The sequence below is a fragment of the Talpa occidentalis genome, unplaced genomic scaffold, assembly GCF_014898055.3.
Source record: "Talpa occidentalis isolate TD23 unplaced genomic scaffold, MPIMG_talOcc4v2.1 talOcc4.7, whole genome shotgun sequence".
In the NCBI taxonomy this organism is placed as follows: domain Eukaryota; kingdom Metazoa; phylum Chordata; class Mammalia; order Eulipotyphla; family Talpidae; genus Talpa; species Talpa occidentalis.
In genome coordinates this window covers 114888143-114902973 of record NW_023605083.1, presented here as the reverse complement: position 1 = coordinate 114902973, position 14831 = coordinate 114888143, and the positions used below count along the sequence as shown (strand labels likewise).

Below are 14831 nucleotides of genomic sequence, written 5' to 3'. Positions count from 1 at the left end.
TAGGGCTTGTGTAGGGCGGGGAACTATCTGTAATGGCCTTTAATTCCAAGTTCTGCCCTGCCCAGGACTGCAGGGGTTCCAACGTTTCTCAGCAGCTATTAGTTTGGGTCTTCTTGGTCTTATTGTCACAAGCACTCTTGGAACAGTCCCACTGTCTCTGGACTCCTATCTCAGCCTGGAAATCCCGTCATCTTTTGTCCCAGAAGATTTGCAGGCCTTCATGCAGTGTGAACTTCTTGGTAGCCTTCCTCAACATCCCAGATTTCCTAAAGCTGCATGTAAATTAGTCCACACACAGCAACCCTCTAACTCATGCACACAGATGAGATGGGTTTACCCCACTTTTAGCTAAAGTGATGGAGAGGGGCTGTTGGTATGGAAGGAGACAGCAGGACAGGAGGCTAAGTCCTCTCATGCACAGCACAGTGCCCATGACAGCAGCTGTGTGTTCGTTGTAGGACCATGGTCTTCCTGTGGGCCAGTGACTCAACAGTTCTTCAGAGACATCTTTGTTGCAGCTGTCATCTTGGTTCTTGCATGGAAGTAATGATGGAAGTAAAGCTGGCGAATTATTTTGTTATGCTTATTGCTACTAGAATTGCATAAATCTTAAAAAAAAAAAAGAGGTACCAGGTATTTTATGTCTTAGGGTCCCCAAACCTCCCTGATGTCCAGGGTAGGTGGCAGTGAGGAAAGGTCAGAGTCATGGAAGAGCGTGGGCTCTTGGGTCAGACCGCCTGGATTCAAACAGTGACTGTCACTTTGCATAAGTTGACCTCTCTGTTTCAGTAGCTTTATCTGTAAAATAGAATTAACTACCCACTGTGCCTCTTCAGAAGTAGTGAGTCTGGTGGCTCCAGTTGGTTGGGAAGAAAAGCAGCTGCATGTTAGTACTCATGACTGGTACAATAACCAGTAGACAAGAACAGGTCTCTTGGACAGCAAGGAGAACAGATGCAACCTCCTTTGCTGGCAAAGGAAGAGTCCATGAGCGCTTGAGAGGAAAAACAAAGGAAGGAGGGCCACCCTGGGTTGCGCACCGAGAACACGGCAAGCAGAGACAGAGCATAGCAATGAGTAGACGTGGGAAGTCTCTGTGACTCGCCTGGAGGCCCTAAGAACATTTCTCCAGCTTTCATTCCTGGCTCCAAAACCTCAGAGCATGGAGTTGAGCGCTTACCAATCCCTTTCTTGAAGCACCAGTGTCCATCTCAAGGCACCACAAAAAGCAACAGAATAAAAGGTGAAATAGTTTTAGGGTCCAGGTGTGACCAGTAACTCTGATGCAAAGCTCACAACCTTCACAAGCAGCCACTTGACCCTGGGACCCTAGTACAGGGAGAAGCCGTGTTATGGATGAGCAGTGTACAGCTCCAGGAGACTCACACAGACGGTGACCCATCCCCACGCCAGGCTTCATGGGAGGTGGGTGCCCTTTACCAATTACATGTCCTGCTGGCAGGGCTCACAATTTCCATTACTAACAGCTAACAGCACCTAATGTGTGCTCAACATACATTACCTCATTAAACATTTACAACCCTGTGAGGTGTACATTATTCACTTCCATTTAATAATCTATTTTAGAGATGATGAAACTGGGGCTCAGAGAGACTAAACAATTTGCCCAAGGTCCCTGGCCAAGCAGAAAACGAAGCCGAGCTCCAGCTGTTGATTCCCAAGACTGCTCATTAACCACCTCTATGCCATCGACCTCCACAGATGGAAGGACAGTGGAGTCGAGTTGTCTATCACTTTTTCTTCCTCCCTTCTCCCTGCTAATACACCAGGAAGTTTCTCTGCCTAACATTCTCATGAAAATGCAGGTTTAAGGCCAAATGACTTCCTCTAAGTAGGCTGAGAATACACCATTGAGGTTAAGTCACACAGAGGGAGGTGGGGAGGGGAAGAAGGGGGGGGGAGAGAGAGGAGAGATAGAAATTAAGGACTCAAGCCCCCTCCTACAGAAGTGTAGAGAGAGTTCAAGTTATTCCATGCGGGGAAGATGATGTTCAATGCTTCACATACCTTTCATAATCCTCACACAAGCCATAACAAATAGGATTTTCAGATAGGAAATCTGAGACTGACCAGCTTTACCAGGGCACCTATTCAAGGGTGAGTTGGGATTCAATTTGAAGTCTGACCTCAAAGCCCATTTTCTTTCTTGCTCGTGGTTACCATGAGTAAATTTTATTTGGAGGCTTAATGAAGACCCCACACTACTAGTTCTCAGTAGTTACCAAAGAGTCTGGAGGGAAAACTGTAGGGCTAGACCTGTCCCTACTGGTGATATTGGGAGAAGCATGGATCAGATACTCATGTTTTCTGTTCCAAAGCAAGATTCATGCCTTGGACAGAGTAGTGCTGCTCTCTGCACAGCCCCGGTTTGTGGCAGTTTTCGGTGGGTGATGGAGTGCTCAGCCACAAAGGAGACTTAGGGGAACCTAGGGAAGGGCATTGCCCAGGGGAGGAGATCCAGGGGAAAAGTTATTTGGGGCTGTTAATTTCTGGTTAGATTCATATAATGTTTCCCCTCCAAAGCCTCATTCTTTGATTTAGGCTCTAACTAGAGGATATTGTAAGCATCCAAACTGGAAAATGGAACAGTTGAATTTTGAAGACTTCTTACTGGGCCAGGAGAAGAGTGTGGTCATGGGCGCAAGTGGGAATGATTTGGGACTGTGTGAGTTTGCACAATGAACGTACACATTCCAAAGACACCCGCTTCTGGAAGGATGCTACCTGCTGTGAACCCTGATCATTACAGAGAGTTTTGTCTGTAAAGGTAGGAAAACAAATTAGATGACCCCTAGAGGGAGCTTCGAGCCTGAGGAGGTTTCTAGGATAAGCATTCTACTGCTGCTGTGGCGAAAGTTAAGAACGAGGTCCATCCCTCTTGTGTAACCTTCTCCCTCACTACCACTTCTTCCGCTGGGCTTCCTCCCTGTCTTGCCCATCTCACCTGAGAGTGATGGTAACAAGTCCTACAGGGTTAGAAGCTAAGTGAACGTGCTGAGTAATGACTATAGGGGTTACTTGAAATATCTGACTTTGAGACCATTTGGGGACCTAAATGAAGCTGTCCCCAGAGCTGCTGGTTGAGTCATCATCACTCTTTTGCTATCATAGTAAAGCCTAGGACCAAAGATTTAAGGGATGTCAAGTGCCTGGAGTTATTTCCTGAAGAATTTTATTACCCAGACAGTGGTAGTGATGTAAATAAAGCCAGCGGATGGCCCTGAAACTTATATCCTATCCCACTGTGCCTTTGTGGCATATTTCCATTTCCTCACTGTGCCTGGCAAAGGCTGATATTAAAATGAGTTTGGGGCTGCTGAGCGAACAAGCTCTTATAGGACCATGCTGAGGATGCAGGGGAGGGAAACTTGACATGAAGTTCCTTTCAGATAACTTTCCCTATACAATCAAGCATGGGTCTTTCATCAAGCCTTCCTATTGAGGTCAATAAAGGAGCAGTGTAATGTAATGGTTAAGGACTGTGAACTTTGGAAACAAAATTGCACCGTGCAAATCCTGGTTCTACTGGCTGTAACTTAATCACAAGCACTCTGCTTCCATTTCTTGAAAACGAGGGGACTAGCGCAACATTCAGAAGCTTCACGAGAAATTTTAGTGAGTAAAAAGTGTACCAGTGCTTAGAACAATATCTAGAGCAGAGGAAAAACTATAAACTGTTGGTTATTACTGTTGTGCTTCTGAGAGTGGTTACTCCTTCTGGATTCCCTAAGCCTTGTGGTAAAATCAAAATCATCATCATTCAAATAGGCAGCATGTAAGGCACAAGGCAGCTACCCACACCCTTTCAAAGTGTGCAAGAAAACATAGTCATCAAGAAAGCGTGGACCTCCTTCACCTGGTGCCAGCACTTCTCCTCTGACAGACGCACCTGGGAAGATAAGGTCTTACCTTTCCACCTCTCTATCCATATACACAGAACCCAAAAAGTTCTTTGAATTTTTACGGTTCAGAGAACAAAGAAAGCATATCCTTCCAAAAAGCATGTCTTCCTAGGTTATATTTTTTTTTCTCCCAATCTACTGGAAGATTCAGAAAGATGAAATTTCCCCACCTAAAATTCTTTATAGCTGTCTGAAAACTAGGTGGTCCTCAAAGTCTTAAGTTTAAGGGCCTCTGTTGACACCTAAGTTTCCAGAAAGGCTGCTGAGGGAGTGCAAGTATCAAGCATTGCACTGATACGCTGATTTTCCTGAAAATAGAAGGGAGTTCATGGAAAGTCAGTCATTATGGTTCTACAGAAATTTTGAATGGCAGGTAGTTTATAAAATAACAAGTGGCTTTTTTTTTTTTTTTTTTTTTTTTTTTTTTAAGAAAAAGGAATTCTGAGGGCAGCGGCCAGATCTGGATAATCAGAGTGAAGGGAGAAAAAAAAAAAAAAAAGAACATGCATGCTGGTTACAAATCAAAACAACCTTCATCCTTAACAGAAGAGAGCAGTTGGGTAGTAGAGGGGTGGCCAGCCCTCTGAAAGAGTATCTACGTTTAGCTCAAAACAGAAAAAGGAGCTACGCCCAGAACTACGGAACCTATGTCGCAGGGCACCTGGACTGTGCTTTCATTTGCAGGGTCCAATAATTCCACTTCTTAAACCAACTGATAGAAGTGTCCAGTATTTCCTTCTACTACTGTCCAGAAGTCATCAATTTATATCTGTTCGCTAGAAACCAAAGCCAGACTGATGCCCATGTTTTTGTCATATTTCTCCCTAGCTTCAAGGAAGCATGAAATTATTTTGAGCTAGAATATGGTTTGGGAAAACATCACAACCCAACCTTCATGTTCTGAAAGAGGCTATGGTACCCTATTCTCCCAGCTCTCTCAACGGCACTAAGGAAGAAAGAAGAAAGGAGACTCAAGAGCTATAGAAGGGCATGGGGAGAAGCAGCATTTAAAAATAGCTGCAACCTGATGGCTGGGAAGGAAGTTTGTGTTTGACTTTAACATTCAGTGCAAAAAATAATAACATAAAAGCAATGTCTAGCTCATTTTGTAAATTGCGGTTTTCCCATGATTATTTTTGAAACACTTGAAGTGTATAGACGGAAAGGATGCGACCTACAGTATATGCCAAGGTTTGTCTAAAAATATTTTACACCTGTTCTCTCTTCTTCACACTGGTCATATTTTATCAGTGAAGTAAAGTACGGAATGTGTTTTTCCTTCCAAGTCCCCAATGTTTTTCCCTTCCGTAGAGCAAACTTCTTCTTCTACCTGCACTAAAATAAAGCTTAGCACCATAATCCATATGACGATCTCCCCCAAGAACTACCTTTTAACTGATCCTATTCCTGAGTCAGTATTGTTTAAATAGGAACAACTGTTTCAATACTTTTCACAATAGTATGGACATGTTAGCAAACATTTTTGGCTGCTCCCAAAAGGAAAGTCAACTTGTGTACTGGGTTTAAATTAAGTTGCTGATGGTATGAAAAATAATGCTGAAACACTAGTTTCCCTGCCAGTGCCTCAAAACTAGAAGTACAAACTCAGTGGTATTTATTACTGAAACATGAATAGCTTTTAGGATGTTACTGAGGTAGTTTTATGTCTGTTGATGCAAATAACAGAATGGATGACAAAATGTTATAATAAAGACAGTTATGGTCTTCATTTACTTTTCTGATTTCAAAGGGCAACGAACATGGGTAAAATTCTGGACTTGATGGCTTCCAGATACTGTAAGCCCCTATGAATACATGTTCCATCAGCTCACTGAGAATTCTTTACAGCAAAGTGATTAGTTCCCCTTAACTCCCTAAGTATATTATTATCACTGTGCCCATTTTATAGATAAAGAAAGAGCCATCTGAGTCCAGTGCTTACAGAAGGAATTAGATCCATAATTTCAGATAGCCTCCAGACGTGAGCTGCCTTCCGATTATGTTTTTTTTTAAAATTAATTTGTCAAATTGTAAGATGACCTCAAAGTAACACTTAACGACTATATGTATAAAGCAAGTCTTCTGAAATATGTATCTTAAAATTCAAATATGTTTAGTAGAGGTTTACTACTTAAAGTCAAATTTCATTAATGACAAGACTTTAGCTCAATCTAAACCTCCAAAAGCCCAGGGAAGGGTTCTGGAATATTTGGTCTAAATTCTATCTAGCCCAAAACCTAAATAGTAGGTGTTTAGTATAACAAACTTTAACCCACATAGAAACTACAGAAAATCTGAGACTTTTTTTAAGTGGGTTATTCTGTTTACTGTGAGGCTGAGACATGTTCAAAGCTGATAGCAGCACTAAATGAAATGTAAGTTCATCTATACTAGCAGATGCTTCTAAAATATGACTTTTTATTTTAAACCAGTGTGTTTTGATTTTTTTAAAGAGAGGTTTTCAGAACCAGTTTGAAGTATGAGAGATCTGGTTTTCTTTAACGCTTCAAATTTTAAACAAAAAGACTACCACAACATCTATACATACAGAAATCATGTACTAAAAGGTATGCTTTAAGATAGCTTCTCAAAGTAACTAAAAAACTAATGATAGGTACTAGAAACACGTTGTTATAGATTATTTTGGTAACTTGCTTGGCCTTTTCTTACAGTGCTTATCAATCACCACAGATAGGAATGTGGATTTAGCTAAAGAGGTTGTTTACAATTAGAAGTAATGAGGCCACTAAATCTACGGTCTTTACACAGCCTGGGAGAATCATGAGAACGTGAGAAAAATAATTTAATCAACTGATTTAAGAAAATCAACCACTGATATACCTTAATGATTGCTAAAAACATTTGTAGATTAGCTGGTGACCAGAGTTTATCTCCACCAGAAAAATAAAGTCTCTCAAAAACATCATCACGACTTCTAAGCATGGCTAGGAGTCTTCCACTAGATTCTTCTCATAAACACCTTGGCAGAGATTCTACAAGTCCTGCGTAGCTATTAAAAAAAAAAAAAAAAAAAAAAAAGGAAATCACATTCCCTGACTTCATATCAGAATAGCAAATAATCTGAGGGAATAAAGCAGTGTTTGCTTTATGCTTATTGGGCATACAGTTGTATGTGAGTTAAGCTCTCTGTGTCTCAGTCCCCCTTTTGTAAATTGGGCTAGAACTGTGCATGGCACAGTGCTTTAAGAATCTCTCACTGGATTAAAACAATATAAAACAGCTTCAACAAATACAAATGTTACACTCATTTTCCAAATATATGCACACAGGTGTTAATCCTAGGTCTTTTAAATATGCAAAAATTTAATACAACACAAAGACTGAAGAATTCTGATCCCAATTTAAAGTCACTAAGCACCAATTGGTATACCAAACAATATAATGGCTTTTATTCAGCAATTGCAATTTTACAAACTAGTTTTTTTAATAACAGTTTTTCTTATTAATTTGATCTTGCACTAAAGTTGTTATCCTGCTTCTGACAAAAGCAAGCATTCTAGTCAAGTAAGGACATATATCTGATGTGCCAAGTCTATGCTATTTTCTGTTTGTGTGGGGAAAGGGTGTGGAGGAAGGTGTTCAACATTTTATTAATTTTCAAAAAGAAAAATTTATTTTCTGGTACAGTAACTTATTTTTAAATCTAAAGTGCTAAAGATGTGTTAGATTCTCTCTCAATTAAAATACCAGTACATAAAAACACGTATACGAGAATGGAAGTAACACCTAACACCGATAAGACTTTAGAAAATGTTTTAAATTCAAGGACACCTTTAGTTTCATCATCAAAAGCTAAGAAATTCACTAATCACAGAAAATAGTGTCCTTATCTTTAAGGAGACATTTTGGCTGGAGGCCTGTATTTGCCATCTAAGCTATTCAAAAATTTAATATACACCTGATTTTACAAAAGATGAGTGATAAAAGGAATATTCCCAACCCAGAAAGCTACTGTTTGGTAATTTCCTTTCTCATCGATGAGGTAAGCCGTCTATATAAGGGAGCATTTTGGACACAAGGATAGGGTTATACACAAGCTGCTACAGTATCTTCACAGAAAAGTTATAATGATTTTAACTCATCAAACTGTAAGCCAAAATAGTCTCCTCGTAGAGGGTCAAAAAAGTGTGATGACACAGAGGTGGACAAAAGATTTGGGATCAACATGTAAGCTTTCCTAAGGTGTACTAGACAAAAGCACCTTCTAAAAATTTCCATCCCTAATGAACTAGGAGGACATGAAAAACATCCTTTGTTCATTCCTTTAAAAAAAAAAATTATAACCCCTCAAGGACACCAATTTCAAATCAAACTGTTTTCTTGAAACCAATTAAAACAAGTTAATCCTTTTAAGCACCAAACCAACATATGTACACATACAAAATTCTGGTATTTGTCAATACACACAGCCCTAAGACCTGAAAAATATTCATACTTTACATTAAGCTCAATTATTTAAAATCTGAATATATATGTATTCAGTGTTCCAGATTGCTTCAAATTCTGTTGTCTATCTACTGGCCACTTGTCTCATTCTAATCTACACAAAATGTTGAGTCATTTATAAAAAAGGCAGTTTTCTTCCAAAGTTGAACCTATAACTTCAATCTTCAGAGAAACAAGTACTTACTCTTGTTCTCAGCTATTCAAACTCTGTGATCATAAAGGCACATAATTGATAGTGTTGGCAGACCGGACCCCCGCCAGTTCACCATCCCTATACTTCTTCATAGCCCCATTCTGTCCACTCAAGGACAAAGGCCTCGCCATGGAGCTGAAGGAACAGCTTAGCTCTGTTATATCCAGTGCTTGTTTCCTTCAAACTTTTTATTGCTGTGAACTGCATGGGTAATAGACAAAAGGCTTTTGTAGACTGGTGTCCAAAATTCTCATTTAGACCAAATTTATTTCACTAGTACCCCAGACAGTGCTGGTTTCTTATTATAAAAGTACAGAGAAAGCTTTTTTTTTTTTTTCCAAAAGACAATTTTCTCACCAATACTATGTTAACACTGCATCAATGGACATTTAAATAGTGAAATGACTCATCATTTACTTATAAAATATGTTCTCTTCAACTCATTTAAAAACTCCATCTTTAATAAGCCACTACAATTTGACATTATCAATGGCTAATCATGATCCCCAACTCTCCCCATCCCAGTTTAGCTAAGCAGTTACAAAAGAGAAAAACCTATGCAAATTTTGCTGAGAAAATGCTCACAAATACTAGTGTTTACCAACTTGTCCAATCATGAAAAGATTTTGATCATAAATTCCCGACCTATGGACAATGACTGAAACTTAAGTGTAAGGATTAGTAAACAGACCTAAATCTTTTTAAGTAGTTAGGACAGCTGCTTTTGTCCAAGGCAAGTTTTATGGGCTATTTATTTCCCATGAAGAAATAGAAAACTGATCCAAAGTTCTCTCTCCATATACATTTCAAATAAATCTTCTCAGATTACATGATTGATTTTCATCTTATTGTCTGATTCTTAGATGTCAGCATGACAGCACATTTTAAACTTATAAGGTGGGGTTGACTAGCTATAGTGGACCATCCCTGTCACAGGAGAGACAGATGTGAACTGAAGAGAAACCTAAAAAAGTTAAAGCCATCCCAAGCTTTGACCTAGCTATGGCGTTTTATGTGGCAAATTACTATCTGGCCCACTAGTAGAACAACTATTTTCCATTAATTCTTCGTGAGTCAGTAAGTCAGACCTTTCTGCATGACCAGCATTTACATCCTAACTCCAGAAGTAGATTTTGGCAAAGGCTTAAAAACAAAGACCACAATAAGCTTTTTTAATTTTAAAGAATTTTAATACAAACTTAATATAAACTATTTCAGTCCCTCTTAACATGTAAGACACTGACTCAAAATACTTTTATACCGTTTTTTTCAAGTATTGCACAATATAGGTACAAAATTAATATTTACGATTACATTTTCTTCCATAATATATAGCAAAAATCTTTAAACCTTTAACAGAAAATACAATTTTTTGAAAAAGCAAATATTCGTACATTTTAATTCCACCACTAAAGGAATATCCTGTACACAATTTTTAGAATAGTTGATGTCTTTAAGATGGATATTTTACAATTTCAGTAAAAAAAATACCACATGAAGCTGCTGTCACAGATCACTGTAGTAAAAAGATATAAATGCAATACCATGTTGTAGAAACAATATATATATCCTCTGATATTTTACAAACTTTGTACTAAATTAAATTATACAATTAGAAAAGACCAATAAACCCACTTATTAGTGCTAATTTTTTTATAAAAAAAAAAAAATCAGCCATGTCCTTGCTATATCTTAAATACTGTAAGAGGCCATATCTGAGAGTATACTTTAAAATATACAGTCAGTATAAAATAACTTTGTGCTTGGTTGGCAAATGAAAAATGATGCATGTTTTATTTTTGTAACCAAGCTTGAATGTATCCTTACTATAAGCTTTAAAAAAAAAAATCTCAAGGAGGTTAAAAAAAAAAATCCCCCTTGGGCCCAAGCATTTTAACTTGTACGATACATTTTTTTCTTTTTTTAATTAGCCATAACAGGCTGGAATTGCTGGTTAGAATACTGCATGTTATTTAAGCTAAAATTCAAGCCATCTACAAAAGACTTCTCGTTGAGGCCTCCATAGGCTGCAAACACATCAAAGGCATTACTGTACTGGATAGGACTGAGGTTAAGGGGGCTGTCACCTGGGAACATTCCATTGGTACTACTACCTTGACCCTGCATATTAGGAAAAATAAATTCCTTGGCATTAGGAGAAAGAGCAGAGGTTTTCTGCTGTTGTTGTTGCTGTGGTGGTGGTGGTGGCGGTGGTGGCTGAGATGGCTGCTGATGTTGCTGTGGCTGCTGCTGGCTACCCAGGCCAAGCCCATACAGAGAGTGCATTGAGGAAGAGATGGCTTTCTGCTTCAAGAGGTCATTCACATTCAAGCCGAGGTTGATGGGAGAAGTACGTGCAACTTTGTTGCTGCGGCCACTATTCTTCATTTTGGTAGAGCCGAACTTGGTGGCAGCAAAGGTGGCAGTGGTAAAGGTTAAAGGCTGAGTGGACCGGGGCATGAAGGTAGGGCTTACAGCAGCAGAGTGACCAAAGGGAGGTGATGGAGAGCTGGACACTGATGAGGCTGGGTCACTTATGGGCATGAAAACCTGGGCCTCTGGGTTAAAGCTGTTTTTGATCTCCTTATCCAACTCACATCCATTTTCATTATTATCATCCACATAAAGCACTTTCACTGGTCCCTTTTCACCAATTTGGTAGGAAACCTCAAATGGGTCGATCCAAACACTAAGATCCTGCGGCAGATTGCTACGAACATCATCAATGTCCAAACCACTCTCTTTGGATGCTTGTTCAATCACTGGGTCCACTTTCTCCCCTATGTGTATACATCTAAACCCTGATCCTTTGTATGGCTTTTCAGGATACCAGTGCCCTTCATATTTCTTCTTAAGAAGTCTTTCAAGCTCTTCACCAAAAATGTTGACACGTCTCCTGGGAAGCTTATTGTACAAATATGAAATAATAAAATTTAGTGCTACTTGGATTTCAAGCTGCATAGCTGCTATGCCACAAAGTTAGGTTTGTGTTTCAACTCCCCACACACACACACACAAATGTTCAGTTTGTGGCAGAAAAACAAATTTTCATTCAAAGTGCTGGTATTAGTAGATTATTCTTCACCTTGAGTGGTCCTTGTTCCTTAAAGGAAAAACAGAAACAAAAACAAAACAAACATGTCCAAATAAGATAAATGTCTCACAATCTTTTATTACCCCAAGTAATTACACTTTTGGAAAAAGTCTAATAGGCTAGAAAGTCTGAAAAAAATAATCAGCACAAAATAAAAGAACATACAACAGAAAAATTGTTTATTAAAGCTCAAATTCTCATGGGGAAACTCAGGATTTACAGTTATAACAATATTTTTAAAACTATTTACTTTCTGATTCTGAACATAGTTCTAAGAGAAATATCTCAAGAAGATGTAGAATATCCCCTCCTCTTAATCCTCACACGAACATTTACTGGAATCTATATACCCAACCACACACCTCCACACACACACACATACATATATGCCAGCTTTGGAAGTTGTCACCCATTTGGATGTGGATCTTATATATCAGTTCATTTTGGATATACACTGTTTAAATCTGCTCTACATTTAAAGGTTCTGGAATCTGAGAAGTTATGAAAATTAATTTTCAAAGTGCAAGAGGCTAAAATCAAAATAAAGTAAATACTAGATGAATTGTTACCCTAGTGAATGATAATTATGAACCAAATTCTACAGCTGAGGTCTTAAACATACACTAAAGGCGTACAATGTAATAATTGAGCGTCGCTGTTTTTTTTTCTTTTTGATGTGTTTCCTAAACCAGAAAATACCTCTTCGGCAGCAAGGATAACAAAGCCAACAATTAATTTTAAAACTCTACGAATTATTCTGTTTAAAGGGCAAGGTTTCTGAGTTTTATTCTGATTTTCAAAGCCACCTCCCTCCCTCACGATAAGAGAGCAGCCGGAGAGGCGTGCACGATAAGGTCGACCTTTAAACGTTTGCTGGATCAGCACTGGGTGGGGATAAGAAAAGATCAAGGGCAAACAGAAGATATTTGCGAAGGGGATCTATTTGTACACTGAGGTTTTTTTTCTAAAGGGACATTTAAAAATCAAGTGGGCATTCACCATCTGTGCCATTTTCGATATTCCTGGTGACAAAGGGAAAAGAATGCCCCGGCTGCCCCCAAACTACACACACTTTTCAAGCCGACAGCCTGGGCGCCGGCAAAGGCAGCTGAAGCAGCCAACCTGCTGGAAGGTGCAGTCGAGCGAAACTGAGGCTCGGCGGAAGGTAGTTCTAAAGCAACGCCTCGAGACAGGAGTGCGAGGAATTACATAAACAGCCAGGGAGTCTCATTAGATTTCTGCTCACAGCCCTCGGAGCCCTGGCTCGGCGGCGGCGGCGGCAGGCGGCGGGGAAGGAGAGACAGGCCGGGAGCCGCGGGGACCCGGGAGGGCAGGAGCCACTCTCGCGGCCCGGCCCGGCCCGGCCCGGCCCCGGCAGGTCGCCGCGCCGGCCGCACCGGGCCAGCCGCTCCCCTCCCCCCGCCGTAATCCGACCCGCCGCTCTCCACCCCCCGCCGCGAGGCTCCTGGGACCCGGCCAGAGCCCCGGGAGGCGCCGGTTCCCCGGCGGCCCCGGCCCCGCGGCGCCCCCGAGCTCGCCACTCCTCCCGGCGCCCCAACCCCCGACTCCCGTCAGCTCGCCCCGGACCGCCCTTCCCGGGTCACCCGCCCGGGCCCCGGCCGAGTGACCCGCCGGCCGGCCCCGCCTCCGGCTCCGGCTCCCGGGCGCGCCGGGGCCCCTCGGAGCCGCCTCGGCCGGGCGTCAGGGCCGCCGCTCTCCGCGCCCGGGTCCAGGCGCCGCCGTCCCGAGCCCCGGGGCCGGGCCCGCCGCGGCTGCGCCCCTCCTCCCCCGGCCCCGCCCGTCGCCCCTCGGTACTTACGAGCTGCTTCGGGCTGCTCCGACCACGGGCCCGGCGCCGCGGGGGCAGGGGTGGCGGGCGGAGGCGAGCAGGTCGGCGGCGACCGGCCGGTGAGTGCACGACGACGTCGCCGGACGGCGGGCGCGGGGGACCGGGGCCGCGGCGGGGCCTGAGGAGCTCGCCGCCTTCTGGCTCGGGGGGCGAGGACGGGGTCAGGCGAGCGCGCTCACTTGTCTCCACAGCCCGGTGCCCGGCCCAGCGTCCCCGTAGAGCGCCCACTCCGCGCCGGGCCAGAGCTTCGCTCCTTCTACCGCGGCGCGCGCCCCGCCTCTCGTTTTATATTCTCCTCCCCGCCCCCATCCCCGCCCTTCAGCTGCGCGCGCGCCCGCCGCGCGTCACACAGCTCGGGGCGGTGCCGCCGTGCCCGGCCCGCCCACCCGCCCCGGAGAACCTCGCCGCTGGCCCCGCCCCTGCCCTGCCCCCCGATGCCATTGGCCAAGTCCCGCCTGCCCATGTCCTGACCGGCGGCGGGGGACCGAGGGGGCAAGGCCACACCCCTCGGGCTCCTGGGTGGCCAATGAACCGGCGACCTAGGGTCACGGGCGGGATTAAGAGAAAATGTGGAACGGGATTGGCGGAGAGACGTGCTAGTGAAGGCGACAGAGTGGGGGTGGGGCGCGGGCGCCTGACTCCGGAGCTCGGCGGAGCGCACCGGGCCCGGGGGGAGGGGAGCGAAGCAGGTGGCGAAGTGACGGGAGAACAGGGCGGAGACCCAAGGCTCCAGCGGGAGGGGAGAGTTTACCAAAAATGCCCTGCCCGAGTGGAACTATGGCCGCGGAAAATCCCACTCGGGTGGAGGTACCAAGGCGGCCCCCGTGCACCTAGGGGCGCCCACGGAAAGGGTGAACTGTGGCAGGGACTCGTGCACCCGATTCACCGAATATTAATCACCTCCGGGGCCCAGGCCAACTGCCGCCCACAGGGTGGCAACTGCAGAACCCCAGGCCGCCGTGCCGGGCTGGGGGTGGGGACGGGCGACCCCGGCACACCTCCCGCCGCGGCGACAGTTTAACTGCCTCCGCCTCAGGCCTCCGTGCGGCCTGGCACCGCTCGGCCGGGGTGGCTTGAGCCTGCGAGGCGGTCACATTTTGTCCCAAATGTTCCGGCCCGGGCCTCCGTGCCAGATCGCGCGCGTATCTGATATGTGCGCGTGGAGCTCAAGGCCCCGGTGAACAGAAACACGCCTCATAAACACGCCGCCGTCCTGCGGTGCGCGTCTGAGCTCCTCTCGGTTGAACTACGTGCGGGTGACTAGGGAGTGAGGAGAGGCAGGCGCTCGGGGGGAGGAGGAGCGCC

At 43.9% G+C, this 14831-nt stretch overlaps 1 protein-coding gene across 2 annotated transcripts; it reads right to left on the bottom strand.

Annotated features, from left to right (window-relative positions):
- Nucleotides 1-9751: 9751 nt before the first annotated feature.
- Nucleotides 9752-13784, bottom strand: TOB1 (transducer of ERBB2, 1). Of its 2 annotated transcripts, none has more exons than XM_037493909.2 (2): nucleotides 13497-13784; nucleotides 9752-11686 (listed from the first exon to the last, which is right to left on the bottom strand). In XM_037493909.2, the coding sequence occupies exon 2, from the start codon at nucleotides 11542-11544 to the stop codon at nucleotides 10507-10509; it is 1038 nt and encodes a 345-aa protein (XP_037349806.1). In that variant the 5' UTR covers nucleotides 11545-11686; nucleotides 13497-13784; the 3' UTR covers nucleotides 9752-10506. The 2 variants fall into 2 exon arrangements, with proteins under 2 accessions (XP_037349806.1, XP_054544870.1); XM_054688895.1 differs by lacking the exon at nucleotides 13497-13784 and adding an exon at nucleotides 12800-12927.
- Between the last annotated feature and the right edge of the window lie 1047 nt (nucleotides 13785-14831).

Coding starts and splice junctions, on each gene's coding strand:
- TOB1 (XM_037493909.2), bottom strand. CDS start 11,544: ATGCAGCTTGAAATCCAAGTAGCACTAAATTTTATTATTTCATATTTG.